The 14,412-nt window shown below is 45.8% G+C and overlaps 1 protein-coding gene across 1 annotated transcript in view; it reads right to left on the bottom strand.

Moving 5' to 3' along the window:
* Positions 1-14,412, bottom strand: part of KIF26B (kinesin family member 26B) — a 444,962-nt gene that overhangs the window by 61,947 nt on the left and 368,603 nt on the right. Inside the window, exon 10 of the mRNA XM_032389461.1 lies at positions 10,147-10,306. Within this exon, the coding sequence (XP_032245352.1) occupies positions 10,147-10,306 (160 nt within the window). The remainder of the gene's footprint in view (positions 1-10,146; positions 10,307-14,412) is intronic.

Here is a 14,412-nt window from a genome sequence, read left to right on the forward strand (position 1 = left end):
CTGAATAAGGGGATCCAGGACTGTATGGAATACAGCATGTTCTTGATAACCAGTCGCTGAATGAATGAATGAATGAACGAACAAATGAATGAAAGAACAAGGCCATTTGTAGGCAGAAAAAGTAACGTGTACACAGCCTGGGGGCCAGGAAAGGGTGTGGGGTTTGGGAGCCTGTAGGCAGTTTCCAAGGTCGGAAAGGTGGGTGTGGCCCAAACGATGAAGAGCTTCACGGGCCATAAAAGGGTTTGAACTCCATCCTGTAGCCGCCAGGAAGCCACTGCAGGATTTCCAGAAGGGGGTGCCATCAGATTTCCTCTTAAAAGGGCATTCTGGCAGGTATATCGAGGGCCAGGACACTGCCGTCTCCCTTGCCTTCGCCAAAGAGCATCCTCAGAAGGAAGCAGCGTGTGGCCTTTTCCCTGAGCAAAGGGTAGTGAACTTTGTTCCGAAAACGACATACAAGTGCTTTCCACACTCTCAGAAACACCTGCAGCTGGTCCTCGGTGCAGGAGTCCGTGTGCAGACGGCCAGGCGCCCGGGAGCAGGAAGCCAGACGTGCGGTGGGAAGGGGCTGACACCAGCTTTGAGGGCGCACACACTGTAATGCTCGGAAAAACTGGCACATCGGCACAGAACTAGGAAATGTATGCTCACAAATGGGGGGCCCAACCCCTCCTGTCACCCCAAACCTAGAACCACCACCACCCCACCACCACAATTTGTCCTGATCTTGCTGCTAGGAGTAGGGTAAGAGAAAGTTGGTGCAAACAAAAATGAAGAGCCACAGTGGGTGCTGCCCCCAAAGGACTGAATATTGTCAAGTCTCTTAAAATCGACTATCCTTCAAATTATTAACAAATTTACTATAACCTCCAGTTCTCTCCCCTCTCTTTGGTAGATCAAAATGAAACTCAGCTCTCTATTAAAGAATTACTGGTACATTAGACAATTTGATACAACTTAACTGCTCCGTGACTATAACTATGTGAAAATTGTTCAATTACACATGAACTAAATTATCACCTCATTTACATGGACAAAAAAAAAATCTATTAATGCTCAACTGAGCCTGAACCAGTTGTGAAACAGGTGAGAAGTTATGGCTGGATACTCTGATTGAAGCTCTATTAACGTTCAAGACAGTTTCTTAATGAATTAAGCCGCAACTCATTTGTATGCTCCATCCCTTCTAATGTCTAATTGTGCCTAAATCTGGCCACCCTTGAGCGCTCACGGGGCCCTCTGGGTGCCCAGGGGCATCTCGAGCACTCTGTGCACTGGCCCCAAATGACCCAGTTTGGCTGTTTTCTTCCAGTACCAGCATGACTGGAGATATGGTGATTAGTTATCATTAAAGGTAACAATTAGCAGTGGATTCGGAGTCCTGCATTTGGCTCAGCAGTTTATCATGATTTGCGTCAGGCAGGATCTACATCACTGCGGCTGATGACGGGGCAGCCGTGAACGGCTCAGGTGTTTCAAGGATGGGCTGTGGGACACTTGACAAAGCCGCCATGTGTGGGAACAAGAGAGTGGTGTAGATGAGCAGAGGGCTTGAGTCACCACATCTGCCCAGACAGCCTTCACTCCAGTCCTTCTGATTCCCTTAGCCTTACTCGGGCCCTCCTTCCCACGGTGGTGGGTGAGCACTCGGCGCTCGCGTGTTATCAGGTGTTGGACCTGGTAAGTGCACTAGACCGTAAATTGTCCAAGGGGGGAGAGCACCTGTGTTATTCTGCTGCATCCCCAGTGCCCTGCATATTGTAGGGGTCTGAAAAATATTTTTGAATGAGTGAATGAAAGACTACGTGTGTAGAAGAACTTACAAATATTCTGAGTATTCCAAATTATTTCCTATATGCTTGCTAGCTTCGATCTGACTTAGAACAAAATCAGTCCCTGAAAACCACTAGCCAGGTCCTTTGGGTCAGAATTCACCTTGCTGATCAGAGCAGCGCTGAGCTCCATGATGAATGGAGTTAAACTCTATGTATCACTTGGGATTGGAAGTGTAGGGTGAAATTTCTATCATCCGGCTTCGTCTTGGAAAATCTCTTTGGAAGAAAACCCTTCTCTCGTGAGACCCAACATGGTCAAGTTTTGTTTCAGTGTTGGAACACATCATGGTCTCTGGCTGAGCACCAAAAGGACTCACCTTATATTTAAGGGTCATATTACATGAAAAGTCTGCATCTTTAAAGATTTGAATCCCACCCTGGTCAGTGGGATACCCAGATACAACTGAGGGCACGGTAGCATCTGACCCCCAACTCCCACTCACCCTCAGGCTCGATGGGCTCATTGAGGGAAGTTGTAGGTAGAGACGTTCACGTCCTTAAGCCATTACTTCTTTGTGTGGAGTACATAGGGTTGGATGCTCTTAAATTAAATATCTGTATCAGGCAGTAATCCTACCCATATATTAGGCGCACAGACTCTCATTGAATCAATTTATGAGCTTTCCATTTTTTTTATCATGTTATGTTAATCACCATACATTACATCATTAGTTTTTGATGTAGTGCTCCATGATTCATTGTTTGCATATAACATCCAGTTATGAGCTTTCCATTTTAACAAAAGGTAATTACAATCCATTTGGCCTTTCAAAATCAAGGAAGATAGGATGGTCCATCGATGGAAGAATGAAGAAAATGTTATACACACTCCCTCTCCCTCTCTCTCTCGCTCAGAGACACACGCCCGCACACACACACACGTGCTCTTGTGCGTATACGTGTAATGGAATATTATTCGGCCATTAAAAAGTTATATCCTGTCACTTTGTGACAACATGGGTACCCCTTGAGGGAATTATGCTACAAGAAAGAGGTCAGACAGAGAGAGACAAATACTGTATGATCTTAATTATATATGCAATTTAAAAACCCGAACTCAGATACAGAGAACAGATGGGTGATTGCCAGAGGCAGGGGAGCAGGGGGGTGGGGGGATGGGCGAGGGGACCCACACGGGGCTCACAGCTCAGCGCCGGGCCCCCAGCCCCTGCTGCAGACCAGCTCTTAGAAACCACAGGCATGTGACTACACAGTTCTTTGGGAGCCAAGCCTGGAGCCACTTCCCAAGTTCTAGCTGACAGATTGACTCCCTGGCCGGCCAGCTATGGAAAGGCCCACAGCTGCTCTTATTGGCCGGGGGTTGGAGGCAGCTCGTCATCCTGTGCCCTGCAGCTGGCTGCCGCCCTCCCCTGCAGCCTACCCCTTCCCTGCCTTTCTCGTCCCCTCAGAACTTTGAGACACAGGCTGGGTGATAACCTCTCCTATTCTGACAGATCTTTTCACCCAGAAATGCCTCCACGCACCTCCTAGAAACTTCCAGAGAGGGCCGGAAACCGTGTCGTTGGCCAGCCGTGCCCGGCAGGGGAACCCGGTCACCCTTCTCCTGCTGGAGCCCACCCAGTGGGGCAGGGGGTTAATGGGGGTCCCGGGGACCCGCGGCCTGAGAGAGCATCACAGAATCTGCTACTTCTCCCATCACTGGGCCGATGGAAAGGCTCCACACACTGTCAGGCAGGAGCACAGAAATTAAGAAAGACAAAAGCCTTGCGACACTCTGCAGAGACCATCCGGTAGGTGCTGGCCGGAATAGGAGTCCCCCTGAGCGCCATTTAAGGAGGTCGACCCAAGCCCTGTTCTCCGACATTCTACCTCAGGTCCTGCGCCCAAATTCTGAGTGAGGGGAGTCTCACTCATTCCCACACTCTTATTGGGTATTTCTGATTTGGGTTCAGTGGTGTGGGTCCCCTTCCCTCCTCCACTCTCCCCATTCCACTTTGCCCACTGCCATGAGGCTCCAGGAGTCCGCCTGCCCTGCCGTGGCCATCCCATAAAGCGGAGGCCTGGACGCTGTCCCTGCACTCACAGCTGGCCACAGCCGGGCCCCCTCCTTGGAACCACGCCTTCACTTCCAACTTACGACACATGCTTGAGCTCTGCAGATGCAGCGGACCCACTGTCTTAGCTCATCTGCTCTTGCAACCAGTGCTGACTGAGCACCCCTGTGTTCCAGACACTGTGTGAGGAAGCGGGCTGTCACCCACCAGCTGTGCAAACGTGGCCAACTGACTTATCCCTCCTGTCTCCAGGCTCCCATCTGTAACACACGTGTGCTCACAATAGTGCCTATGTCGTCAGGCTGTCGGCAGAATGATGCCCATCAAGCATCTGGAACAGTTTCCGAGGCACAGTCGGAGAACAAGGACTATGAGCTGTCATCATTATGCTCCCATTATGAAATCAGCCAAATTCTGGGCTCTCATGCACCATGCTAACTACCCAGGACGTTGCTGGAGAACCAGAAAATAAGTATCGGAAATGATGTGCTGCTTCTCCCTGTGACCCAGCAAGTCCACGAATTAGGAACCTCTATCCTCTTGGAAAGATTGAGGAAAAAGTTCCCACCTTTCTTTCTGCCCTTTTATTCACTTCTTCCTACAGCACAAGAAAGGTCTGACTGGTGAGGCTGGGCAGGTCCAGCCCAACACTGTCTGTCTGTCTTTCTGTCCGTCCATCTCCCTCCCTGCAAGTCACATGTTCTCTCTGGCACTTGAGCCACATGACTGCCCTGCTGGCCTGCTTCTGCCCGTGGTAGGTCCTAGCGTCTAGTTTGTGGAGGGACAGGGGACCTCCTTGCACTCTGCCAGGATTAAGCAGATAGACGGTTTTAATTCCCAGTCATACTCTTGTAACTATTTGCCAATTGGTTCAGAATCTGGAGGGGAGAGGGTTTTGTTAGTAATCCCCGGGACTGCATGTAAAGGAAGGAAACCTCCTGAAGAGCCAGGAGGGAAATGAGGTCGTCTCCTCATTTCTACCCAGTGCTGCAAGCACATGGCCCATAATCCAGTGGGGATAAGCCATGGATGAGGGGGCAAGAAGTGGCCCTCTCGAGAACAAAAAGGGGGATGTACAGAGTTTGGGTGCCAAACCAGTGGAGAAACAACTGATGTTTGCACCCAGGGCTCGTGACCCCAGCCGATTTCTCCCTAAGTGACCTGTGTGCTTCTGGAAAAACCTGGCAGACTTCATTTACTGGTCATGCTGCCTAAACTCTTAAGAAAATAATATCAGTCTCTGGAAATGCTCATAATTGAATATGAAGATACCACTGGCCAGGGAAGTAAATGGAGCTAGGAGGGAAGAACAATAGAAAGAATGTTCAAATCTCATAAAAAAAAAGGGGGGGGGAGGGTGTCTATGTCCTGGTGATTTTTCCAGACCCACTTTCTCTGCATCCTAACAGTCATTAAAATGTATAAAAATGAATACTTTTGAAGCAGCAATATAAGAATTATCATTGCTGTGGTTGCCTGGCAACCTGAGACTTTAGTTATTTTATTTCTAAACAGGGAATGCTATAAACCAGTACCCGGAATTTGTGCAAATAGTTCTAAATTGATGTTCTCCCTCTAAATCAGGAGGAGATAATACAGCATTAATGTACATTTAAAGGTTGCTAAATACGCATGTCTGTCTCTCTCTCACACTCACATGCGCACGCGCATGCGCTCACAGGAAGATTCTTAGTTTCTTACTGTGCTATATTCAGTAAATCTGGAGAATTGTTATTCTTTTACATTTTTCCTGGAAAATATCTATTTAATTTTATACTAAATATAAATAACATACGTTTGAACAAACCTTTCATCTCCGTATGAACCGGGGAAATAATATTGCAGGTAATATCGATCCATAGCACCCTTCCCGAGTTTCATGGACACCGAGTGGGTCTCCGGTTTGGGGAGAGCAGAGACTATCTAAGTGGCTACTAGGAGAAAATATTTCTCAAGACCAGGAAGCAAGTCCTGGAAAGGCCTTCTGAATTTAGGCCTGTGGCCCTTGGTGCCACCCACATATTCCACACCACACCCCGTCACAGAGGAGAAGAAGTGTGGACATTCTGGAAAAGCTGCCTCTGTTAATGAAATGTCATTTCTCCACAAGTCACGGACTTGATTTTGAGCTTCCAGGGCTGCTCGCTGGCTTGAACGGGCCGCTCTGATGTTGGCCCGTTCCTAATACGGCCTTGGTTCCCAACCTCACGAGGGCCTGAGGAGGAGACGTGCTCCCATCCCAGACTCTGATGGTGGGCTCCTCATTGCTTCCATGGAGTAGAGGCCTCTCACCGTGGCCTCCATGGTGGTGTTATCGTGAGCTCCAGCCTGCAAGCCAACAGCCTGCCTCAGGCCCCCTGCTGCCACCAGCAGATTCTCCACAGAGAAGGGGAAGGTTCAGTGACGCCAGACAGGCCAGTGACCGATGCAAATAAACAAGGAGGGGGTCTTGGTTGGAACCACAGACCAAACCCGTTGAAGAGAAGCATCAAGCATCCCTTCCTTCATGGGACTGTAATACAGAGCTATGTCTCAAGTTGACTCGGGAACAGAGTCTCAGACACAACACAAAAGTGTCTCGGAATGATCTTCTGTGACCTCTTGTTAAATGGAAACCAAGACATTATAAAACATCTGGTGTTTGGAAACAGGACAAGCATCTTGTTGGCAAATCAGAAAACAGATCGTTTGGCCTATTAAAGTAATTCTTTCTCCAAATGGAGTAACAGTTGTAAATGAAAACAGACGCTTCAGTATGGAGGGCATGTCTCCTAAGGGTCTGTACCCCTCATAGGACAACATCTAAAAGGGACCAAAAATTCTATATCGAGACACTGGGTGGTGGTTAGAATGTCCAAGTCTCTGGAAAGACTGTAGTCCTGCAGATCAGTTGGGACATGATAGCACTTAGACCAAGGCTAAGTTCACATGGACAGATCCTTGGGGTAGCCCTTCTGGGAGCCAGATCCAGTGGTGTGTGTAATACTGGATTCTAGCATGGGAATTTGTTAATGCCTCGGCCTATTTTTTTCTCATCTACCAAATGGGAAGACTCCTATTACATTGGTACCCAGGAAGGGGCGGGGGGGGGGAGGGGATAATAGCAAATGGGTGCAGCCTGCTAGTGCAGAACTGAAGAGGGGGCTGGAGTGGTTGGTGGTCTCCCGGCCTCCCCTGCATGCTCTTCTGAATACAGGATTGATTTATGGCACTCGGAGCAGCCAGCAAGCCTGAGCTGGGTAGCGGCTGAGGCTGGGAGCCCAATCCGCGCCTGCCTGACATCTACAAAGGCAAAATCATCTGCAAAGTCAAAACCACTCAGGGTACCCCTAAGGTGCCCACGGGAGTGTCTGGGATGGGTAATGACTCCAAAATCACATTCAAGCTTGTTCACATGACAAATAGTCTGAAAGGATGATGAAGAGAAATGAGGACAGGCGGTATCCCCTCCGTGCACATTCCAGTTAATTTCCCAGAAGCAAACACAAGTAATGCTGGTTCCAAGTGCAGAGTTGTCTAGGGTGACAAATGAAGAGGTAGTGGGGTTCTGTGGCTTTGGAGGGGGGGGTGGGGGTGGGGGTTAGGCATGTGGAGTTTCGTTTCTCTGGTGTTTGCTGTAAGTGAGCAAGAATGAGAGAAAGCTGCCAGGGCAGGAAACCTCCCCTCCCTCCCAGAAAAGATGAGGTCTGACATGTGAAAGGTGTTTAGTATGCTAACAAAATGCTGCATAATGTGGCTTTAGAGCCTTGACTGAATTGATAAAGGATATCTGAGGCCTCCCGCTGTGCTGAGGGCCCCCTGCTATGCGCAGCAAATGCAGCTGATGAGGCTGGGGGAGTGGATTGGCAAAGTGGGTTCAGTGCTGCCAAGGTCTCAGAGCCCTAGAAACTGATGCAGTTTGATCCTCAGATCCTGGCTCGGGGATCTGAGTATATCTTTGCCTTCTTTTCCTGGACCTTGAAAAAAGAGAGGTCCTAGTCGATGAATCACTTTGCAAAGGTGATTTGCAGAGGCCAAATACTGAATATACACCAAGGCTGAGGTGTTAGTACAGCAAGCATCTTTTAAGGCTCAAACACAAAAATGGGCATGAGGGACTGAGGGATGCTAGACAAGTCACTGGTAAACGAGTGTTTCGGGGAGGATGGCCAGGCTGCCATGTTTCCCGGCACCGAGCAATGGGTGGCCTCGCAAGATCTCCAGGAGGGTCCTGACGGTGGGACAACTCTAGGTCTGGAGCAGACACTGAGTTTATGTTAAGTCTGTGCTTACTTCAGACATACAAACAGTGTAATCCCACAAGGCTATCATGCGAAGGAAGAAAACTGGAGGTGAATCAGGGAAGGGTGGGTGGAGGGTTCACACTCTGTCAGCCCTCCCCAGGGAGCAGGTGTCCGGTCCTCGTGACTAGCTGATGCTGCATAGGTTTCATTTAACAACTGCCCTCCAACTACTACTAAAAACAGTTCTCGATGTTTCCCTGTATGTTTACAATGAAATTCAACTAGAACCAAAAGGAAGTTACTTTCTCTGAAGTAAAAGTCATTTCATGTGCTTACTCTCATCCATCCCCCATCACCAATTCAACAAGTATTTACTGAAATCCTAAAAGCATATCACTCCACAGAAATGTGAGAGACACAGAAGATATATAATCAGTGACCTAGAACATGGTATTTTGAATTTTGTTTACATCATGATCTATTCTCACATTAATAGACAGGTTTCCCTTTTTATGGACAGGGAAACCAACTGAGGCCAGTACACTTTCTTTCCAAGTCTTCATCCCTAACAGTACCAATCCAGACCTTTCTTTTTTTCCCCTTTTCCCTTCCTTCCTTCCTCCCTCCCTTTCTCTCTTGTAATTACAGGTTGAGTTTATTCAACTGCAGAAATGAGACTGAATAAAACTTTATAAACCTTCAACTTGAAATTATTTCTCAAAGGAAAGGGTCCTCACAAGGGCTGGGAAAACCATTTCTGGGTTTATCCAATGAGGTTTCCAAATTTCAGGAGTTGAGATGGATAGGATTATACCTACTATTTAAACTCCTAAAATCAGTCTATGAATGGTCCTCCTGAAGTAAATCACAGCGTGGGCATCACCTTCAGGCAGAGGGGAAGAAGAATGCAAGGACTAGTCCTGAATCTCACTCATTATAGAACAAATGGGCCGATTTAACCTTTTTCCTCCCACACAATAGTGACTTAGATTTTGCATGATTTTACTGATTAAAAAAAAAAAAAAAAGACCATGTACCTTTGCTTCATCCTCATGGCAACTCCACAGGTGTTCTTCCTATGAAGTAGATGTGGGTAGGCTCAACTAGAGGATCATTATTCATTATTGGCTACAGTGTTCTAAATTTTACAAAAAACTTTCACACACCTACCATTCTGAGTCTCATATCCTTGTGACGCAGAGAAGACATATAGCTAGAAGTGACAGTTTATAGCACGTGAAGGTTCGGATAGCTTGTGAGGGGAGCAGCTGGGCCTTGGCAGGGGCCTGAACAAGCAGGGGGCACCCAGCACCATCACCACGTTGTTCAGGGGCAGAGCGGAGTCGGGTGATGGTAGTGAGGGGTGGCCCCTGTCTGGGTCATTCATGGGCGTGGATGACAGGGCCAGGCTTTGGCCATTCCAGACATAGGAGCTACTCTAATTTCATCCTCTTGGAGCATAACGGAAGGAGGGAAAGGATCTTAGGAGTAGAGTAAACATTTGCACGGGATGGTGGGTGGCAATGCCAAGCTTTAGGAGCTCTCCTAAGTAGGGTTGCCAGATAAAATACAGGATTCCCAAATGTCCATGCAATACTGGGGGCATACTTCCATGAAAAAATTATTTGTTGCTTCTCTGAAATCCAAATTTTCCTGGGTATCCTGTATTTTTATTGGTTAAATAGGACAGCCAGCTCCTAACGGAAGGTAGCTCAATCTTCCACCCTTTACTGTCATTACTGTAAAACATCTGTGTGATGGTGGCAATGATCTACCAGTAGCAACTGTGACTGGAGACCCTAACCGAGAGAACTTCCTATTCTCTCTGACTTGAGCAGCCCGAAGTCAGGATTGGAGCAAATGGAAGCATTTTCCCAGCTTCTGAATTTGAAAGATCATGGACTACACAATCGTTAGCAAAGGCTGGTTTGGGCAAAGAACTAACAGTGCGGACCAGACTATCCCTCGGTCATGTGCATCTTCCCAAGATGTCACTGGACTGAGAGTCCCACACCCAGCCCTGGCACTGTGTTACCCCAGGCCCATTCATCCAGTGGAAGGGTCACTTACTTGTAGGGGATGTGTTTGCTGCCGTTGACAAGAGCCAGGATGACATTGCCCAGAGCGGACAGTGAGAGGCATAGCCCTGAGCCTCCTTCCCGATTTTTGCTAAGAGCTTTCACACAGCTGCCGAGGTCAATGAGGTGCAGGCGGCTACGGCCTCCAGACACTGACACAGAGAAGACAAGAGAAGAGAGAGGTGGTTAAGTTCTGGCAAATGCTCGTCTGTCCTTCAGACAGCTCCTTGGGAAGTCTGAGGGAAAACTAAAAGGGGAAGGAAAAAGTTGACATTCATGACTTAGTAGGAAACCCCAACAAAATCATGCTAGGATGTGAATAGCATGGTCCTCTTGAATTCTGTCCACCACACATCACCAACTTAAAATCTACTGACATTCATCCTATAAACAAATGAGTAATTCCCGTAGGTTGAATTGGAGGAGATTTCAGAGAAGGTAAATGTCCAATAAGAGGAGGATAAAGTTTGCACCTACGTGACCTTTGGATAGAATTGTGAAACTGATCGAGTTGCGTCTGAATAGCCCAGGAGTGATTATGTGCTTTGGGTGACCATCACAGAGCCCCTGACTGAAAGCTCAGCCAGCAATCAGGTTGATACCCCAAGGTAAAATCAGGAAGAAGTAAAAACCAGGTGCAGATATAGGGAAAAACCCAAGTATTTGCTGAGCATCTACCAAGTGCTGGGTGCTGCACAAACACCATTCTCATTCAGTTCCCGCAGTAAAAATAAGCTGAATACTCTTGTTCTTTTTTAAAATATGGATGAGAAAACAGAAGTTCAGAAAAGTTAAGCAACTTGCTCATGAGTACTTCTGCTTCTGGCCTAGATGAAGTCACAGGGATGAGGTCGATGCTCTTATCTAAAAACAAAATGTATAAAGCGACTGTTTCTAAGACACTAGACATCAGGCAGTAAAAAGGACAGTGATCCCTGGGAAGTAGGAAACAAAGAAGGTCATCACTGCTTGTGTCCCAGCTTACTGCCTTGAGAGGGTTTCCAGGCTGCGCCTCAGGGATGGGGAGCTCAGGGGGAATGCAGCAGACTGTCAGAATTGAGGGGAGAGAGTGGAGAGTCCGGGGAGACCAAGGTGGCAACGGCTGGCAGGACAGAGTACTTCAGAGAAGAGAACTTGGGATTTGCAGAGATCCCCTCAAATATTCAACTGAGTACTGGTCAGCACAGGCATGCAAGGGAACCAGACAGCTGGGGAGTTAGCCACCTGGAAAGTTTAGAAGTGACAGCACACAGCACTCACACAAGGCCAGGAATAATGCCTGTTTCCAACAGCCAGACTAGAAAACTCAAGATTCAGATTCACAGGGCATTGGGTGGGGACACAGAAGGGTCTTGCTTCCGTAGTGGGGAACACTTTGCCCTAGATGAACATAGACCAGGTCCCACCTACCAAATCTTAAAAGCAAGACCAGAAAGGATCCAACTGTTTACAAATAACTGTATCCCAAAACAATGCTTAATATTTACAAAATACAAAGATGTCCAGCATCCATCAAAAATAAGAAGGCATTCAAAGAAGAAAAGGAGACTCATAATGAAAAAATAATTGAAACCAAGCAGAACTGACTGATATTAGATATTGACAGTGAAGGACATTAAAATAGTTATGGCAGTATTTCAGGGGTGCCTGGGTGGCTCAGTTAGTTAAGTGTCTGACTCTTGAGTTTGGCTCAAGTTATGATCTCAGGGTTAAGCCCTGCATCAGGCTCCACAGTGGGTGTGGAGCCTGCTTGGGATTCTCTCTCTCTTCCTCTCCTTCTGCCCCATCACCCCCCTGCACACGCATTTCCCCCCTCTCAAAAAACAAAAACAAAAACGAAAAACCCAGTTATGGCAGTATTTCAAATGTTTAAAGAGTTAAGTAGAACATGGGATAATTAAAAAACTGCATCTGTACAGAGCTGAAAACTATGAGTTGAAAAATATACTGGATCAATGGCAGATTACACATTACAGAGGGAAAGCCTTATAAATTTGAAGATAAAGTCATTGAAACTGTCCAAAATGAAACAGAGAGAAAATTTAACAATAAAAACAAATAAAAACATAAAAAAAAAAAGAGCTATAGGACAATTTCAAGTGACTTAATATGTGTGTAATTGGAGCCCTTGAAGGAGAAGACACAGAGGGCAGTAGAGACAAAATATTTTAAGACATAACAACCAAGACCTTCCCAAATTTGATAAAAACTATAAGCCCACAGATCCAAAAAGCTCCATGAGCCCCAAGCCCAAGAAACATGAAGAAAACTATGCTAAGGCACATCATAATCAAACTGCTTAACACTGGTGATAATGAGAAAAATCTCAAACACAGCCAGAGGAGGAAAACAGGTTCCATATAAAGGACTAAAGATAAGGATTTGGCAGGTTTCTTGTTGGAAATAATACAAGTGAGAAGACTGTGAAGCAACATTTCTAAAGTACTGAAAACTGTCAACCTAGAATAATATATCCAACAAAAGTATCATTCTAAGGCAAAAAGGAAATAAAGACTCTTTCAGACTTAAAAAAGCTGAAAGAATTCACCAAAGCAAACCCACAGAGGATATACACAAAGGAATGAAGAGTTCTGGAAATGATAACTATGCCAATAAATGTACACTTTCCCCCTTATTATTTAAATCTCTTTGAAAGATAATTGGCTGCTAAAGTGAAACTAAGGACATTGTCATATATGGGTTATAACATATGCAAAATCTGAAAGTTCGATGACAATAGCACAAAGGTTAGAAGTGAGGAAATGGAGGTGCTCCACTGTAGGGTTCTTACTCCATTCATGAAGTGCTATAATATCACTTGACAGCAGACTGTGATACTTTTTTTTTTTTAAAGATTTTATTTATTCATTTGAGAGAGAGAGAGAGAGAGACAGAGAGAGCACAAGCAGGGGGAGAGGCAGAGGGAGGGGAAGAGGCAGACTCCCTGCTGAGCTGGGAGCTTGATGTGGGGCTCGATCCCAGGACCCTGAGGTCATGACCTGAGCCAAAGGCAGATGCTTAACCAACTGAGCCACCCCAGAGCCCCCAGACCGTAATAACTTAAAGGTGTATATTATAAACCCTAAAGCAATCAGTAAATAGTGAAGAGTTATAGCTATTAAGCCAACAAAGGATATAAAGTGAAATTCTTAAAAATATTCAGTAAATCCAAAAAAGGCAGATAAAAAAAGCAAAGGAAAAGAAAGAACAGATAAGTTGAATAGAAAACCTATGGAAAAATAAGAATTTGGACCAAACCATGTCAATAATTACATGAAATGTAAATAGTCTGAATACTCTTATTTGAAAGGTAGAAATGGTCAGACTGGGTAAAAGAGCAAACCCTTACTATTGGCTGCCTATGAGAAATGTACTTCAAATATAAAGAAAAAATCCATTAAAAGTGTAAGAGTGGGAAAGACTGTACCATGCAAACAGTGGCCGTAAGAGAGCTGAACTGGTTATATCAATATTAAACAAAAGAAACTGAAGACAAAAAATGTGAATAGAAGCAAATAGGAACATTTCATAAAGGGGATGACTCATCAGAGGTCCTAACGATCAAAAATATTTATGCATACTTGAAGCAAAACCTGATAGAACTCCAAGAATAAGCGAGTCTATAATTATAGTTGTAGGTTTCAAATAACCCTTTCTCAAGAATTGATATAACACGTAGACAGAAAACCAGTAAAGATGTAGAAGATTTGGAAAACACAGTCAACCAACTTGTTCTACTTGACATTTATAGAACACTCAACCCAACAACAGCAAAATACACATTCTTTTGCAATACACACAAAACTTTCCCAAGGCAGACCATATTCTGGTCCATAAACCAAGTCCAAATAAATTTTAAAGGATTCACATCAAAGTACGTTCTCTGACACAATGGAATTAAATTAGAAGTCCTTATGGAAAGATATCTGGAAAATTCCCAAGTATTTTGAAACTTAACAATACAGCTCTAAATAACCTATGGTCAAATAGGAAATCAAAATGGAAATTAGAAAGCATTTTTAAGTGAATGAAGATTTGTGAGATCACTGAAGAAGTATGGAGGAGGAAATTTATAGCATTAAATGCCTCGATTAGAAAACAGGTCTCGGGGCACCTGGGTGGCTCAGCCATTAAGCGTCTGCCTTCGGCTCAGGTCATGATCCCAGGGTCCTGGGATCGAGCCCCACATCTGGCTCCCTGCTCTGCGGGAAGCCTGCTTCTCCCTCTCCCACTCCCCTTGCTTGTGTTTCCTCTCTCA

This window comes from Phoca vitulina, unplaced genomic scaffold, assembly GCF_004348235.1.
Source record: "Phoca vitulina isolate PV1807 unplaced genomic scaffold, GSC_HSeal_1.0 scaffold54, whole genome shotgun sequence".
Taxonomy (NCBI): Eukaryota; Metazoa; Chordata; class Mammalia; order Carnivora; family Phocidae; genus Phoca; species Phoca vitulina.